The 19,287-nt window shown below is 40.2% G+C and overlaps 1 protein-coding gene across 2 annotated transcripts in view; it reads right to left on the bottom strand.

Annotated features, from left to right (window-relative positions):
• Nucleotides 1-2,355: 2,355 nt before the first annotated feature.
• LOC102219971 (GDNF family receptor alpha-4-like) overlaps nt 2,356-19,287 on the bottom strand; it is a 51,932-nt gene continuing 35,000 nt past the window's right edge. For both annotated transcript variants that reach the window (XM_023328195.1, XM_023328194.1), the window contains 6 exons: nt 19,095-19,166; nt 17,415-17,769; nt 16,778-16,887; nt 15,085-15,219; nt 11,635-11,771; nt 2,356-5,142 (listed from right to left, as the gene is read on the bottom strand). In XM_023328195.1, the coding sequence (XP_023183963.1) occupies nt 4,921-5,142; nt 11,635-11,771; nt 15,085-15,219; nt 16,778-16,887; nt 17,415-17,769; nt 19,095-19,166 (1,031 nt within the window). In that variant the 3' untranslated portion in view covers nt 2,356-4,920. The remainder of the gene's footprint in view (nt 5,143-11,634; nt 11,772-15,084; nt 15,220-16,777; nt 16,888-17,414; nt 17,770-19,094; nt 19,167-19,287) is intronic.

The raw sequence follows: 19,287 nt of genomic DNA on the forward strand, positions 1-19,287 counted from the left end.
AATAATTAAATATGCATTATCACATGCTGATATCTAATGCAGAGTTGCTAACTGTTACACACAGTCGGTTTATTTCCCACATGTTCAGTTGAACACTGTAGACAAGTGTCAACAGGTTGGGGAGGGGCTGACCCAATGACACGGGCTCCCTCTAAGTAACTAAACACCTAATATATTATCTGACTACAATGAAGCTGTTAGTTTTGTTGCCTGTTTGTTAATTAGATTTTTTAACCTCCAAGTAAACAGCGTTCTCTGCCTCTGTGATCGCAGCACAGTCGACACTTTAACAAAGTAAAGGCAAATCCCTGGAGAACTCTGCATTCTGTGGAAAGATTGCTTTCAGTGATGGACAAAGTCTTTGTGTGAGGGCCATGTTGGGTCAGAAAGGCCCTTCAGGCGGGGTGTGTTGCTCAGCAGCTGAGCCTAACACAGGGCCTGAGGAAGAAGAAAGGAAGGTTAAAGAACCTGACCCCCCTCTCTCATCCTTTCATTCCTTGGCAGCGTTTCCTTCCTGGCTTCACAAAGAAAACTTTTTCTTCCTCTTCGTCTTTGTTTGTCGTTCCTCCTCTATTATCCCTACTCTTCCTCTTCTCCTCACTAGCACTTACTGGGTATTTAGTCCTTTTTGCTGAACATAAAAAGGGAATAAAAAGATGGAAACATCTAAAGATGATTCTCCAATTATATTATTTTAAAGACTAATTCTGACATTTGGCCAGGAGTTAGTTGTGCTTTTTTATTTGGATTTCAGAATTCCACAGTTGCATCTAACCCATGGTGTTTATAACAGAGACCCACACTCTTTATTCTCAGGGACCAATTTAGTCCTGCTGATTCCATTAAAACCACCTGTCATATTCAATAAACTAGAATATAGATTAAAAGTACCTCTTGAAAATAATAACTTTTAACAACATTGCCACGTTTTCATTAACTGCAACAGGAAAATCATAATAATTAGTAAAAAAATAAAGGCTGGGAAACATTCAACTCTGTGTAATATAATGTGTTTCACTAAGTGATAAAGTTTCTAAAATAAAATGACTTTCAGTAATGTTCTGATTCATTGATGGGCTTGTACTGTAATCATCCCAATGCTCTGTATATATATATATATATATATATATATATATATATATATATATATATATATATATATATATATATACTGTATATAAATGCATTTTCCTCCAGTTTTGTTTGTTTTTTCTCCTCTCCCACTGATCATGGATCATCCTCTGCTTTCTCTATTTATTTGTAGCTGTTCTCTTCTAAAACTGTTTTCTGACCTCATTTCCTTTTTTTGACCTCTTGCACTTTTTCTCTTGTTTTCTCCTGTGTGCATCTCGTTCTTCTTGCCCTTTTGTGTCTTTTTCATTTCTAAATGAGTAAAAACCTGGTTCTATTAGTCATCACACCCTTAAGCTATGAAGTACCTTTTGATTTAATTTGAATTAATTAGTGAATTAATTAATTTTCCCCATAATTTGCCTTTTCATTTCTTCCTAATATCTAGCTCCATTGTTGTCTCCTGTAAGTTGCTGGAGTCTTTCTCGTTTCCTTCCGCTCTTCCTCTCCTGTCAAGCCTCTCCTCTTCCCCACTCCTCCTCCTCCCCCTTGCCCTCCGCTGTCACTGCCACCAGTAAGATGGAAGTTAATTTCACACACTCCCCAGGAATAAGAAAAAAGAACAAGAGGGGAAAAAAATTTTGTGTCAGCAAAAGATTTATATGACACAGAAAATCAAGAGCCTGCGATTCTCTCTGCTGTTTGTGCTCCAGGGTCCTTTCTGTTCTCGCTATAGCACAGTTTCTAAAACTGCCTGATGTACACCTCCCTCCACCAGACACACACACATACACACCCCTCCCACCCTGCCCCCTCCACAGGAGCCTGTCAGATGATAAAGAGATGTTGTCAGGGACTGATTATCAGCCTCCCAACTAAAAACAAGTAAAACATCAAACGCACAAAGACCACACAGGGACTTGGCCTTATTTTTTTTTCTTAATTTCTCCTTTATATCTCTCTTTCTCATTCCCTTTACAGTGTCTCAGTCTTTGTCAGAAGTGAGTTTTTTTATTCCAAGTCTGTATGTTTTTTTTGTTTTGTTTTGTTTTTTTGCCTGCTGGGGAGCAATTTGATTTGTTCTGCCATTTTATTTTAGAGCTCATATTGTTTCTTGTGTATTGTTTTTATTATGACGGCTTAATTCATATCGGCGCCTGTAGCGGCCGGGGCCCGGGTCCTGCATCACCTGGGAGGACGACGGGGACAGCAATAGAGCAATAAAGCCAGAAAGAGCTGCATTGGCTGAACGTGCGGGGGGGGGGGGGGGGGGGGGGGGGGAACCGTGTGTGCAAATGTGTGTGTATGCATCTTTTTTTTGCAGTGCTGACGTGGGTGGGAATGACGAAGTGCTAGGGTCGAATTATAACAAAGGACATTTGCATGTTTGATGCCTGAATGCTCGCACACAAACACACAGATCACCAACCTGCTGCCCTACGTTCATCACACACTGAGCGTCTGTCACTCATGCTGGCTGGAGAGTCTGGAGAACTCAGAATATCACTGCAACAAAGTTCATGAGCATTAACCCCCCATGGCCCCGTCCCTCTCAGTCATGGTTAGGGTGACTCATTCACACCCAGTGCGGCCAACAACAGGCTCTGACCGAAGCTGTGGGGTTTTCACATGCAACCACTTAAACCAGTTTGCACCAGTTCCTCACTTACTGACTCATCTGCATGAATTCAAACTAGTGGTGGGACTGGATTCAAATTTTTAATGGAGTTAATTCCAGAGTGTGTAGTTTATTAATTGCATTTTAATCGAAGACTATATATTGACAAAACAGTTAACATTTCACATCAGAAACCCCTTTTTGCTGCTAAATTACAGAATAAATAAACATGTGAGCTCAACAACAAATATATTTATAGTTTTGTCATTTATTATTTACATTCTCCAACCATCAGATTGGAGCAAAATGTTATTCTATCCATTTCAGGAACTCCTGATCATTCATGGAGCTTCTGTAGACGTTGACATTAGCGTTAGCATCTGCTGCGGCTACATGTTTAGCATTGAGATGCTGTTTTAGGATTGAATATCTTTGTTTATAGGCTAACTCCTTTTAGCACAACTTGAACATAACAATAGTCTTTTCCAGCATCCAATCAGATCGGTTTTTGAAGCACAAATGAACACCCCATTGGGCCATGTGGTTGTCTGCGGTTAGCGGCTGTCGCTTGTGTCAGATTCCTGGGCGTAGTGGAAACACATGAATACAAAGATTACACTTGAAACTTTTGTATGTAAAAAACAAAAGGTGATTTATTGCATCAAAATTTGTATCTTATCAATGTAAATAATTAATAAAAATGAACAAATTAAAATACCTTATGCAGTGGGATAGATGAATTCTACACTAAAGATATGACAATATTTGACTTTATGAGCTTTGACATGTTTTTTATTCCGTACATTTTGGGATGGACAAAAAAGCTTCTCAGACAGACACCATCAGTAGCTCGTCCCGGCCAATTCAGTTTTCATACAAAAAAATATGTTTTTAAATAAAAATCTGAAATTGTCACGTGTTCTTTGACCACCTTTACTCTGATACCCCTAAATACATCCAGTACAACTAACTGCCTCCAGAAGTCATCCTAATAAATCCTGTTTTGACTATTGTGGCATACCCATCAATGTTTTGTTTCTTTTGTTTGTTTGCAGTATCGCATTTAATAAAAATGGCAAAATTCAAAATAACTTCCATAATTTTGCAAACTTTTAATGTTGCTTGAGATGGTTTTTGAAAAAATAGTTAATGAGCTAAAGCAGATGGAAACATGTTTGCCAATTACATTCTGATATAACAAACCATCCCATCTACTGGTTGGTCTGTGCCTTACCAGAGACACGAAACTCTGAAATATTTCTATATCCATACCTATATTGTTTTTCTTAATTTTTTATAAGAATTTAAAAGTTTTCTCAAAAGTCACATGACAATTGGATGAAAACATAACTAATGAAGCCCAAAAGTTCTTTCCCTGTAGGGTTTCGTTTTCCTGATTCTGGGCTTACAGAAGCACAGGTAGTTTAATTCGCCCCACTGACGTCCTGCTCAGCTGAGTGGAATACAGATTGGAATCCCATTTTGGAATTAAAAGTCATAATTTTAAGGAGTTCAAAAGTGATTTCCCCGAGGCAGACTTCCATGTTCTCCTTCATGTGGAGGAGCTGAGAGACAGCTCCACACAGGATGACACCCTGCCTGGTATTCTAGCTGTAACTAGCATTTACACTATAAAACTGAATGATAATTAATTAAATATCAGGGCAAATTTACAAAATGTGCTGATTTTAAATAAATAACTCGCTCCATGCTAAACCTTTAAAAACTTTTCTACCCATTTTCAAACACGTGCCATGTTTGCAAATTGCTCGTGCTGGTGGTAGACATTTTGTGAACACTTTGTTTTGGCTACTTGCTTACGCATCAGCAGATTTCCGATGTATAATTTAAGCTAATGTGAAGGAGCCGTTCACAGATCCTGTCAGTCCCACTTCAAACAAAGAAACTATTATCTGTGTGCTCATTTTAAGTACATATTAAAGTATGCTCACTGGTTATAGGTAGCATGTGGAACCCCCTCTACCCCCAGTGACTGCAGTCAGAGCCAAATAAATAAAAAGTGCTGTTTGTCATGTTTGGAGTGAAGAACGAAAACAAAGACAGGAGTCAAGAACCAAGAAGATGCTTCTGACAAAGAAAAGCAAAGTTCATTTCTTCCTACTGTTTCTTGAACCTTTTCAGCAATCAGTGTTATTTGTGGAACCATTTGATGTGAGTGTGTACATGTATGGGTGTGTATATGTCTGTGTGTGTATCTTCTATATATTGTTCTACCCCCAGCTGTGGGCAGTAGTTAGGAGCAGAAAAAGCAGCAGTACTGGTTTAGTGGGGCTGGCGCTGGGCGCTGCAGCGCCCCCTGCTTCAGATGAGCCCAGGTTGGAGACGGTGGCCCTTTCCGAGTACAGAGGGATCACATCAAACTGGCCACCTTCATCAGCCTCCTCCTCTTCCACCGTCTGTGTCAACTCCTCCTCTTCCTCACTCTCGACCACCTGTTGGGATGCAGGCAGAGTCAGTGAGAGCCGCAGCAGCATTTAGCAGCTTCAGTAGATTAACATTATAGTTCTCGGATCAGTTGTGCACAACTGATTTTTACACGTTTGTCTTTTAAAAGTTAAAGTACCTTTGTTGTGCTGCTAAACATTACAATGTTCAAAACAAAACACAGAGGTTTTAAAATAAGTTTCTTCTGCGATCCTAGTCATCATCAAGTCCTATCAGGATACAGACTCAGCATGTTAATGTTAGCCTAGCATTTCAGCAGGAGATAGATGTGGAAAAACTCTGATACGGAGTGTCTCCTCCAGCTTCTCAAATGTAATAGGTGAGTGAATTAAGCAGAGAACAATTAGAGTCCTTATGTACACCATGTAGCACTGATGAAATGTCGATTAGAAGGAACATCTAAAACCCTTTTCTTAACTTATTAGGGTCAGAAAATGTTAATTGGGAAATAATAAAAAGTCCATAGCTGTAATTTAACTCACTCAGACAACAGCAAACATATTTCTTGACCCCCAACAGAAATTGAATTTATGTTAATTGAATTTAACTGAATATCACTCAGTGATGGAGTTTTTTACTCATTTTAGCAGCAGATCACTTCCACCAGAATTTAGTATGAAACCTCTAAGCAACACCAGTGTTACATGTTAGTTAACACTGGTGTTGCTGTTTTCACTAAAACAAATGTTTAACTACAGATTATAATGCAAATACTACACAGCCTCTGGTTTGAGCCTTTTTCACTAAGTGTCCAACTGATCATTGCTACTCTGACTTGATGTTTCGGTGGCAGCTCTGTTTTGGTTCCAACCATGAAGGACTGAGGTGGAGACAGAAAACAAGAGAGACGGGTAAAAACCCAGAATGCACTGCATTAACCCATTTACATCTGTTTGCAGGAAGGTGGAGTTTCACAGCATGAACACATGAAGTTGTGGTTTTAAAAAGCTAGATAATGTTAGCTAAGGATAAACAATTTAAATATCGCTGCGTTTTTTGCATTGTTGATGTTTGCATTGTGTCAGGTCAGAGCAGACCTGGGAGCAGAGATGGTTACCAGTGTTTCAGACTCTAGAGCAACAACAGGTCTGAGCACTGATGGTCCACCATAAAGCATGACTTTATTCTGTTTTATGGGAATTTTTCCTTTCCTCTTGTCTCTCTAACCTGAATAAAATAGACCCACATTCGGAGTTTCAAACACAGCATTAAGAATCAATTGTCTAAAAGCCTATTGATTTCAAATTTAGAAAATAATTTAATAAAACAGTACTTTATTGGAATGTTTCTATCTTCACTTCTGCTTTGCATGTGAACTGAATATTTGAACACTGTTAATTTAGTCTTAAACTAATAACTCCAAATTCTTCATAATAAACCTTGTTTTTTAAACACACATTTCCACTAATATGTGATATCACTACATCATTTCACTGGATGTTGATTTTGCTTCGTTTTTCTTTTGTTTTACATTTTTGTATTTTATTCGTTTTCTTTCTTTCAATTACATACTGAACAGAAATATAAACGCCCCATGTCAAATATTGTTGCCATGTGGAGTTAACAACTGTAAATGAGCATTTGCTGACATTTTATTTTACAAAAGTAATATTTCTCTTGATTTGTGAATAATTTTTAATCCAACTTGCTGTCAGTGAGAAATACTCAGTGAGTTGCTTTTTTAACTCAGTGCCTGCGTGGGGCATGTCCAGTGGGTGATCAGACAAAATGAGCAACAACTGGACAATCCCTGCACTGGGGACAATAAGGCTGCCCCAAAATGTCTAATTTTGTCACAAGTCATAGTGCCTCAGATGTTGCAAGGTATGCTGGAGCGTGCCATTGGCATGTTGGATGCAGCGACGTCCACTAGAGCAGTAGCTGCACAGCTCAATGTCCATAATCAGACCATTGGCCATTTAAGAGTTTGTCTCCAACAGACTGGCACTACTGCAAATCGACCTCATCCTCGTGTGACCACTCCAGCATAAGATCTGCACATCTGGCTCGTCCATCTCCGGGATCGGCTAAGACCAGCAACACACACAGCTGATGAGACTATTGGTCTGCACAACAGACGCATCACACCTCAGACTGTCTGTAACCACCTAAGAGAAGCCAACTTGGACAAAATCAAATTCCTCAACCTGACCCTTCTCAGGTTCAAAGGACTGTCAATCCGCTACAAATGGCCACAATGTTATCAATGCTGATATGAAGATCAGTAATTACTGAAAATATACTTTGAGTTAGTCTATATATTGCATAACCCAAATATTCATAAAATTCTTATGTTTGACATGGGGCATTTATATTTTTGTTCAGTGTACTCGGTAGTTTAGTTCAGCGTTACAAGAGTAGTTAGAGTTTGACTGAAGACTGACATGTTTTATTGACTTCTGCAGTTTTGGGGAAAAAAAGTCGCCTATATTTATTCTCTACACTGTTGAAACCAGAAGTTTTTATACTCCCAATAAAAAATAAAGATAAAAAGAACACTTTCAAAAACTACATTTCTGACATTTTGTTCATTATTGTGCCATTCTGCAAATAGAAATAAATGTAGCAATGCTAACCCAAAATAAGAGACGTTTGGTCCGATTTAAATTCAAACAGTGAGAAAAGGTGTGTATGTGTTTTTATTCAGTATGTGTAAAAAAAATAAATAAAAGCTTTCCATTTCCTATGTGCAGAGCCACGCTCCATCAGTGGTGAACTACATCTATTGTTCTGAAATACTGCACCTCATCAGGCAGGTAGTCATAAAACAGACTGAAAGACATCTGGCTGTTATTTCCTGTCCCTCAACTTTACACTTTTGCTCTAAATTAGCAATTTTGTTAATAATTGCCTTTGGCACTTAATAGTTAATAGTTATTCATAGCCAACCCACATCCATTGTTGTATAACATTCTCTTGCGGGATAGAAAGGTCGCGGTTGTTAGCATGCTATACTCTGTCACAGTAGGAAGGGTGCAGGTTTGATTATTTGTAAGAGAAGATCCTTTGGCCAACTTCAGAAAGTTTTGTTTGCAGCATGAATTAAATGTGTTCCTTTTGATCACAGCCTTGATGGAAATGAGTCGGTGCAGCATTGAGCCCATTGTTAGTGCTGGGGAATCCCAGCTGTTTATCCTCAATAATATGCAAAAACATCTGGAGCAGCTCAAGGCTCATGCTAGGTACTGTTAATTATATACCTCTCTGTCATTCTCAGTGAAAAATTGCCTTTGTTTCACTCGTGGCTGACTTTATGCAGGTTCCATCTCTGACTTGTGTTGTTATTTGTTTAATTATTTTTGCTGTTGAACATCTTGTCAGACAGTTCAGTTACAGAAGACGTAAACAGGCCATTGAGTTTTGGCTATAGACACACGCCGTGGTTTAGTGTTTCCTCTTTTTGTAAAATAACTAAGACTGTGAACGACAACATGGTAATGCATGCGATTAATCGGAATATTTTAAGGTATTAACATTACATGGCACTGATTAATCAAATGACCGATTCTGACCTAACAGCCTCCCTCCTGCTGATGGTTATCCAGTTCACAGCAACGCGTTATGGACTCAACACATGGGAAGCGACAAAAGTTGAATATTTTCAACTTCCTTGTGTCGCTTCACTAGCCCGGGTGTGAACATCTACATGTACCTGAATATAAAAATCTGGAGAACTGAGGATCTCTAGACATGTTTGGTTTGAGACAATAAAACATTGTTTTGAAAATGTGCAGACAGTAGGTGGTTTTAGAAATGGGCTATGTGGGCAGTTGCCCAGGGTGGCATCAGAAAGGGTTGGGACACCCAAGAACTAAAATGTAATCTGTCATTTGGCTCTTGAACAAGTTTGCTTCTACTTGTTGGATGTGTAGTGCAGTAACTGAAACTTTATCATGGTCCGTAGCACACAGAGTAAGTTTCCTTTAGTTGCTGTTCAGTACTAGGAGACTATATTAACTGCTTTCTGCTACAGGAGAAAAATCTGATAATTATTTGCATTTTAATTTTGTTTTAGGGGGATGCAAGAACCACAAATGTGTGAATATTTATATTTCTAGCTGACAAAGTTAGGTATACTGATTAATCGTAATTAATCGCAGCACCAGTGTGTGATTATCTGATTCTAAAAAATGTTTATTGACTGACAGAATTAAAAATAACAATAAAATGTCAGAATTTCCAGGCCAACCCACAGACACTCCATCCAGGGTGTCCTGACCCGTCCCCCGGCCCGTCTCCTGTACCTCCTCTGGGTTGTTTCTGAAACATCTCCTGATGGAGGTGTCCATTTAAGTAAAACTCTGAACTTAAATTCTAAAATGCAAAATTTGTTTTCTCAGATCAGTAATTCTAATGGGAAGGTTTATTCTGATTTAATGGTAGACAGTGAGGAGAATGTGTTTTTTATACAGTACCTGTCACTATCTGCTTTCTGAAGCCATCACAAACATTCTATTAATTAGTTATTGAGTTTTCTGCTCTTTGTTTTCTCTTTTAGAAAGGCAATCTCTAGGACTTCTGAATAGGAAACAAACTCTAAGAGAAAAGCAATTCTGCAATATTTTGTTTTCTGTTAAAAGGGGGAAACACAAACACACTTATCTGCAAAAGAGACAATTAACAGGTGTTCCCCTACCTTCTCACATTTATCTGTATCCACTGTGAAAATGCAGCATTTACAGCACAGAAAAGTTTCAACTCTCCTAATTTGAAGCATAAACTTTAAATTCCTGAGACAAAAAAAATCCATTCATAGAAAGGACTGAAAGCTTTTCAAAGAGACCAAATGAGCATCTGAGTGACAGACTGATGAGGAGATGAGGAGCAGCTATACCCACTGGAGGCTTTAGGAATTTGAAAACAAAAACAAAATGAAAGACAACGGCAAACAAATGCAGGGACTGAAATGAGGATAAAGGAATTGAGGGAGGAACGAAGGAAGGAAGAGGAAGAGGATTTCAGGGGGAGAAAGAAAAACAGACAGGTGACATATGGGTATGAATAAATTCATACTAATGGAGCAGTCCTTCCAACAAACACCTCATCTAATCTGCTCACTGGGAGAGAGACACAGACAGACAGGGACAGGATGAGAGAGCGAGCGATTGGAGCAAAGTTGGAATTCCCTCCTGTCTGCCGGCCCAGATTATCTCTGGCAGCGCGGCACGCCGGGAGCCGGAGAGTCGGGAGCCACGGGAGATTGTGGTCCAGCCAAGGCAGCAGGAGCCAGGCCAGTGATTGGATTGGACCGGGTTGGACAATCCGAACTGGACAAGGGCAGCCAGGAGCCAGGGCTCTCAGACCGTAGGTGTTCCTGCCGCACTTCAGCATGTGTCTGTGCCCACGCCACAGTTTGAACATTAACAGGCTGGCAGACGGAGAGCAAACAGGGCTGGAGTGAAAACACCACAGGGCCAGAACTCAGCCGTCAGACAGAGACTGGTGGAATCTGATTGGCTTTAAAGACAAAGTCAAAGACACTCTCACAATGATTGTTTCTCGGCTAACACGAAATAAACAGTGGGAAAGAAATGAATGGCATCCTGGGTTCCTGTGTAAAGTTAATCACAAGTCTCCCGTTCCGTCCAGCAGCAGACTGTGTTTGGCAGGTTGAACTGCTGCTGTAGTTTATAGGAGGAAAGATTTCTATTTGTTTCATAAATAAAGCCATCACTATTCATAGCTTGTCTGTCCTGATTTTGCCATGAGAGTAACTCAGACATGCTCCCTGAACATCACAAACATCATGCGCAACAAACGATAATTATTTATGATTTTTTTGATGGTACGCTGAGAGCCAGGCTTTACAGAAGAGTTTGGTACAGGAGTCAATTCACTAGAACCTTCTGATAGGTTCCTGCTTTAACACACCTCAGGTCATGAGTGGCAGTGTGTAGAACTTCGCTGTATGCTGATCCAGATCATTTGATCCACATGTGTTGACCAGTGGTGGAGTTATGTTCACGCAGCAACTCAACTCCATTTTTTTTTCTTTTTTTTTGCCCAAATTTATTTTCTCTTTCCCGGCAGCCACATTTTCATCTTCCCCCCCACAAAAAAATAATCAGATTTGTGTCACTTTCATATGCGGAACTACTGTAACTCTAATATGCATCGGATTGTAGATTGAATGGTATGGAATGGATTCTTCTGTCTGCAAACATTTGAACTGAAGAATCTTTTAATTAATGAATTTATGACGGTGTTATTATCTTCTGTTTTTGTTGTAACCTCTGTGTGCCGCTGCCAGTCTTGGCCAGGATTCTCTTGTAAAAGAGACTTTCAGTCTCAGTGGGGTGATCCTGGTAGAATAAAGGTTAAATAAAAATCAAATACATTCTCAGGTGGCTGTGGTCACTAATCCCCGCAAATACCAGAGCTCCACTATATAGGATTTATAGTCCATGTATGCTGGATTCTAGACTCTATAATCCCACCAACATAACTCATTTGAAATGTGAACACGATGATATACTCACATCATTGTTGAGCTCAGGCAGGCGGTTACTGTTCAGCAGCTCGTCCTTCTGGACCAGTGGAGACGGTCTGGGAGCGGGGGGCTGACTGGGGTCAGAGGGCAGCGATCCTGGGCTTCCCATCCAGCTGATGGCATTCCCTGTTCACACACACATCACCACATCACCTCTGAGCAGATGTGGGAAAAGAAAGCCCCCAGCCTTCGGAGCCTGGCAGCTTAGTGGGAACAAAGATCACGGATCCCAGATCTTCAGATTCAGGGTTGGAATGAAATCAGAGCAAACATCCTGGTTAAACGTTAGCTCTGATGGGCAGAGAAGGGAATACTGGGTGTTTGCTGCGTTGGGGCTAACGTTGGTGGGTGTGTGTGGGTGTGTGTGTGTGTGTTCGCTTTTCCAGCCTGTGATGCAGCATCTGAGTGGGTGTGAACCAACATATCTATCTGGCAGGTTTATTGTCGGAGCCATCGTCAGCTTGATAAATCAGTTTTATGGGATGTGTCCTGACGCATTGATCCGGGCTTTAGTGTTCGGACAAACAGCTCAGCGTGTATCGATAAACCCACCTGACAGCCGCTGTGATTGACTGACAGCTGGAGGACTTCATGTTCCCGCTCCCCTCTCAGAGCCAACAGGCTCCTCGTGGCGGTGAGAACCTTTCAGATGCTAAGACTGGAGCGTGCCGCTGCCATAAAGCAGCAGAGTGCTGCTCACGCTGTGAGGACGGCTGCAGGAGGCAGCCACCCAGTCGCATTCAACTGCCACTGTGTCAGAGTCATTTTTTCATTTGCTCTCTTTGAGCTCTTTCTTTGCTTCTCTTAGGCAAGACAAATAAATCATGTTTTCTTAGCTCCGATTAGCCAAATCACTGCTTTGAAGGAAACATGGTTTTATAGTGAACTATTTTCAAACACGCCTGCAACACCACGCAGAGCGTCATGGGAGACTGAGAAGCGTTTAACCATGTGAAATGATTTTCTTCTCTTTTTAGGCTATGTTTCAGCAGAAACAAGCCGAACACAGGGCAGCTTAAGAAATGCCTTTAACTAAATCAGATCCTCACAGACACAGAGGACATGTACTGGCAGCTCTGTTGAGAATGTGAAAAAAGCCTTAAAATAAATTCTTATTTTATTTCAGTAGCATAATCTCACACTAAAAAATTTTTTAGAATTAATTATTTTAACTACATGAATTTAGTGGCAAAAACGTAAAAAAAAAAACAAAATACAGAACTGTAAAAATATTTACCTCCTTAGACCTACAAACTTCTATATTAGTCACAACTAAATGTTTCAGATCATCCAACACATTTTAACATCATGAGAAGATTATTTAGTAAATACAAGCAGCAGATTTCAAATGGTGATTTCAGTTATTAAGGAAAAAGGTTATTTTTCAAATGTTAAGTCACAAAGTCTACACTCTCCTTCTAGACTTCCTGCTAGAAAGCTGAATTTATAGCTCCATAAATTGTGACAAGTTGAAAAACTGCTACCACCATGATGTTTTTAAAGTTAATGTTAGTTGACCCAGGATGTAACAGGACTCCCATCTTTCAGAAAAGGTTCTCTTTTGCCTCATCAGTCTGGGTCTTAACAAGTCAAATTTATGACTATTTAATGGGTCTTTGAATGAAATTTAAAGCAAAACAACCAAAAAAAGAAAAGCAGAGGGAATGATTGGGTATCCTGATGTATTACAATCAAGCATAGCATATGCGTCACAGAATTAGACACATTCAGGTTTGTCTGTTTATTAAGTGATAAATATGGTTTATAGTTCAATAGCTGCATGAAGAAAAGCTTATAAAAGACATCTAGTGAAGCCATGCCAGGGGAACAACATTTCTGGGCTCTGTCCGTGGCTCTTGGCAGCAGCTTTGTGTGTCTCAAACTGGCTCTCTACAAGCTAGCTTAAAAGTTTTTGTGCACAGAATCCTCCTAGCCTGGTCTGGGTTGGGAACAGAAGTGAACCAGTAGTGAAAGCAGATGTTGTCCAGACAACTGGAGATAACTTTGCAAGTAACCCATGACAGACATGAAAAATAAGTTCATCTCTCCTGTTAGCTAACAATCCCACTTTTCCCATTATAATGGATGGTAGTGGTGGTTTGAACTTCCTCCTCTCTGCTCTCCACCATGCCTCCTTTCCAACTTCTCTAAGATTTCTGGATGCAGAGAAGCTATTTTGGCTTTTCCAACCTTAATCAGCTGCTCCCTGTTGTAAGCCACCCAGCTGCCAAGCTGTTTTGTTACAATGCACTCTGTTGTATCATAACTAAATAGGAAAGTATGAAAAATATAAAAATCAGTCCAGCTACAAACTATCCAAAACAAGAAAGAACAGTTGTCAAAATAAATCAATTTTTCACCCAGAAAGACAGGAATGAAAGTTTAAAAAATAAAAATATCTCAATGAAAGTACAGCTAGAGTGCTTCTCAATTCCAGTCCTCAGGCCCCCCTGCTCTGCATGTTTTAGATGTGCCTCTATACCAGAGCAGCTGATTCAAATGACTGCATGACCATCAAGTGCTGCAGAAGCCTGTTAATCACCCAAAGATTCAATCCAGGTGTGTGGCAGAAGGGAAACACCTAAAACATGCAGGGCAGGGAGGCATGAGGACTGGAATTGAGAAACCCTCTAGACCAGGGGTGTCAAACTCCAGTCCTCGAGGGCCACTGTCCTGCAACTTTTAGATGTGCCTCTGCTGCACCACACCTGAATAGAATAATTAGGTCATTAGCAAGGCTGGGAGAACTGATCTACACAAGGAGGAGGTAATTAAGACATTTCATTTCAGTGTTTTGTAGCTGTGGCACATCTAAAAACTGCAGGACTGCGGCCCTCGAGGACTGGAGTTTGACACCTGTGCTCTAGACCAACGTGCGGCCACCCTGAGCGGCACAATCCTCGAATTCAGAATGAATGGATGAATGAATGAATGAGTAAATAAATAAATAAACAGAAATTAGGTAGAATTCTAGAATAAATCTTTAAAGGAGGCCTATACTTTTTTGTAGTAATATTTCTGGTGGAGGATTAAATGTACTATTAGGCATTTTTAAAATAAATGCTATTGAGGCAATATTCTTTTCTTTCATGTTTTAGAAATGATCAACAATAAATTTAGTTGAAGGATCTTTCTTTAGCAGAATTTTAAAAACACTCAACTCAGGGAATTCTCTCAAAATTATGGAATAATACCTTCAATATCTACTACTGAAGATTCCTTCAGTAGTAGATATAACATGTTCAAACTGTTACTCATTGGCTGGACTGTGGAAAAATTTGGCGTGAGATCAGCAATTCAACTGTAAAATACCACAGTGGCATTACGATGTGGTATCACCCAAACGTGAGACCTGATAGGAACATGAACCTTTGACGGGACAGATAACGTGAATCTGGGACGAACAGAGAACACCAGTCAGCACACAGAGCGGACTCACGTAGGCAGCTGTTGTGGGTGAAAAGCCGCTGCAGTCGCAGACAGTCCTGCCACTGGTTGCCACTGCCCTCACAGTTGCACCACAGCGACACGTCAGCAGAGTTGTTGCTGACGTAGTTGGGAGTCATGATGGTTCCTGCAGGTCAGAATATCAGCTCAGCATCAGGAAACGTGTCTGCGGATACCCTGGATGTTTCTCTGAACACGCTGGATTCAATACACACACTGTAATCTTGATTGTTTAAAATCAGAGAACGGGGATTCTGAGTGTCTGACAGGGTGTGAAGAGTTATGTCCATCTGAAAGCTCCGAGTCCGATCCAGAACTCGTCCATCACCAACAGAGCTGGCAGAAAGCCACTCAACACTCGGCCATCCACATGCGTTTGTCAGCTGTCATCTCTCTTCACACTATCTGGCCTCTCTTTACTGTGCTGCCCTGGCCATCTATCTCACACCCATCAACTCTCTGCTCTGCTGTTTTCTTCTCGCTATTTTTGCACAAATTCATTTGGTGTTGCAACAAGAATGTAGCAGTTATTCTGGGTCAATTAAGCTTTGCTGTTTTTTTGGCATCAAACTTTAATCTTGAGTTTTCCAAGTCAGCATTCCCATGAGACGAAGTTTTACTGCTTCTAAATCAAACCATTCCCTAATAATGAAGCCCATTATTGCCAAAAGTGAGAAGCGGGCTCTACTTTACCGCATTAGATCACATTTATTCAATTCACAACTTGTTTTGTAACAATACAAAAAATAATAATCTTGGCATATTTGAAAGTTAATGTTGAAATAAACAAGCTAACAGCTCAACATGCATTTCTGCGTCCCAACAGATGTTTCACAACAACCGTACGCATCACAACTGCTTCATTCATAGTGATGCTTTCATCAAGAGAAACATCCTGCTGGGTAAAATACTCCTGGACTGAGGCTGATTAGCAAGCAAATAATCACATAAAACATCATTAGGAAAAACAATTCTAATCAAGTAACCCTTCCATAAATTTGAGTGTTAATAATTTGAAAAGAAAAGAAAACTCACAAGATTAACTTAATACAATTTGGAATAAAGCTGCAACATATAATGTGGAAATAATGTCAACACTTCCAATATGGCGGAAGGGGAGCGGCTAGTCAGCACATGTCAGGACGTTTCTCTAAACATATCGATAGTGAATATGTCAGTTTTCTTTCTCAGTTTAACCTGTGAGATAAAATGACAACCAGCCTTTATGTTATCACTGCATTAGCAGAGGCAGCCATGCTCAGTGGGGTGGGAGCAGCCACAGCATTGGCCTAGAAGTTCCTCCACTTTACTTTGAGAGCATGGGAAAGGTTAAATACAGACTGAAATGTATCAATATCATTTTGTTTCCACTGATATTTATGTGGTGTGCTGCCATAAGCAGGTTATATTAGTGAAGCATGTTTTGTTTAGATTTTTTCCAATACTAATCTCATACATATAGGAGGCCTGATTGTCACTGGGTGAGAGTCAGAGAAGAGAAGAGTTTTAAAAGACTGAACCTGGACTTTTAGAAAAGTTAGTGTCCGGTTTTCTCTCAGGTTTTTCGGCTTGAAAATCCACCTACGTCATGTTGACTGTGGAGCTCCAGATTAATTACTGCCTGATTCTTATACTGAGGCCAAGAAACAACATGCACATGTTATGTGTGCTCTCTGTGTCGGTACCTATAAGCCCAGCATAGGCTCGGAGGCAGAGGCCTGTTGAGTCTTTCAAACATCCGCTGGCTGTCAGATGAGATGGTTGGCAGTTACTGAGGAAATCAGCGAGCCTGGACCTGGCAAAAACACAAACAGCTCCACATCAAATGGAAAAAGTGGGCAGAAAATTTAGGTGAATGATTTTAGGTGTGTCTGAATTTGGGTTAGACAGAAAAGTGTTTTTAGTTCAGTAACATTTTTCTCCACAGAGTTGACAGATTCCTATTTATGTCCAAATTAATGTGTCTCCTTTCATTTCTGTGTTGTTTACAGAACCGTTTCTCATGTCAAGAGGAGGAGGCAGCAGCAGTGCAGGGGCAGATGCTGTTTTGAAAGCTGATGTCAGCAATTACACTTAAAGTTTGTCCAGAGTGAATAAAAGGGAAAACATCCGTGACATCTATAATATCGCCATCACCTCTGAAGGAAACATTGTGTTGAGCTCATATTCTTAAAAAATGACAAATGAAAAAAAATGCCTGCCCTCTTTACCAGCAACTAGAAAAATGTAATAATTGTCGACAGTCTTAGACAAACCCTTAAAAGTATGTTCACTGTAATTTGCAATGCTATAAACTACCATTTAGTTAGCCGAAGGTCTAACCTGCAGAGGTCGTCTCGGCGACAGAAGCTCTGCTGGTGGAGGCAGTTAGGCTGCAGACTCTCTGCATCCTGGTAGGAGCAGGAGGGTACGATGGTTTTCCTCCTCCTCTCTCCACACAGGGTGTTGGTGCAGGGGCAGAACAGGACGCCCAGGCTGTATTCCTCTGGCACCCGCTCCAGGAAGCGCCTGAGGGCCCGGTGGCACTTGTACTGGTTGCATCGGCTGGTGTTGGGCATTGGCTTTGTGCAGGCCAACACGTATTCTGATCGAAGAGCACCGCACTTCTCATACAGGCCGCAGTCCTGTGCTGCTTTCAGGCACTGGTTCTCACCATCCAGCTGCATGAAGGATGAACCTAGAGGGGTGAACATGGAGAGAATATGACAACAGCAAGCAGCTAAATATGATTAAAAAAAAAACATGATATGATATTCTGTATCATATATCCTGCTTCTCCATTGTAGCCTGTTTGCTTTGGATGTAAAAACACACCAAACTGAAACCATCTGGCCTTTTTGCTACATATTTACCAAATGAATCTCAATGTATTCAAACTTAATTGAATTATGCTGTATAAACTTCATTAATGTTTAGATTTAGCTGTTTCCAGATACACATTATGTTGGGCTGTGGTTGCCACTAAATACATTTTGTGTTAACTTGGACCAGATGTACATATGTACCTTTACAGTAATGTTGCAGTTGTTATTAATATATATGCATATGTTGTCTGTTGCTATGGTTTCTCAGTTTTGTTTGTTTTTCTTTTTTTCTCTCTTTCTGAAGGTGCAGGAACAAACTTCTTTGGTTTTCAGTTGTATTCTCTATATCATGATTCAAAAGCTTTTTTACAAATATAAACCTTAAAAGTGCGGTGTGCAAAAGAATTCAGACATCTTTTCTCTGACTGCAACCAATTGCATTCAGATGTTACCTGATAACTGCTAAGCAATCAATCAATGAAGTTTATTTGTGAAGCACAGTTCAGCGACAATGCAGTGCAAAGTGCTTTACATCATAAAAATACAAAGTCATAAAAGACACCATGCAATCAACAATTGAGAAAAGCAGAAACAAACATTACATTTTTATCAGTGTCATCATCAAAATCATAAATACACATCAAATATGTTGATGAATGTTTCATTTATTATGAATCAGAAGCAGCTCTAACCAGCTGGGTTTTCAGTCTAGATTTAAAGGAACTCAGTGTTTCGGCTGTTTTCCAGGTTTCTGAAAGTTTGTTCCAGATTTGTGGTGCATAGAAGCTGAATGCTGCTTCTCCATGTTTGGTTCTGGTTCTGGATGCAGAGCAGAACCAGAACCAGAAGACCTGAGAGGTCCAGAAGGTTGATACAACATCAGCAGATCTGTAATGTATTGTGGTGCTAAGCCATTCAGAGATTAATAAACTAACAACAGTATTTTAATGTCTGTTCTCTCAGTGAAGGACTGTAGAACTGGGTGATGTTCTCTGTCTTCCTGGTTTTAGTCAGAACACCAGCAGCAGCGTTCTGGATCAGCTGCAGCTGGAGGATTGATGTTTTAGTCAGAACCTGTGAAGACGCTGATCTCTAGTTTCCAGCTGTAATAACTGAAGCTGTGTTGACTTGTTTCTGATGACTGCTTTTAGTTAAGCTTTAAGTATTTCACTTCATATACAGAAAGTGAGCATCTTACCGGACATTAAAGAGGCCATGCGGGAGTCAATCATGGAGTCATCATAGGGTGATATTTCCAGCTCCTCCCTTCCTGTGGAAAAAAGAGAACAATTTTAAAAATTGGCAAAAGGATGATCTATATTCAGCAAGAACAGCAGCAGGTTGGAGGGAATAAAAGTAGAGCAATTATTTGAGAAAACTGACAGAAAACA

Source organism: Xiphophorus maculatus, chromosome 23 (assembly GCF_002775205.1).
Source record: "Xiphophorus maculatus strain JP 163 A chromosome 23, X_maculatus-5.0-male, whole genome shotgun sequence".
In the NCBI taxonomy this organism is placed as follows: Eukaryota; Metazoa; Chordata; class Actinopteri; order Cyprinodontiformes; family Poeciliidae; genus Xiphophorus; species Xiphophorus maculatus.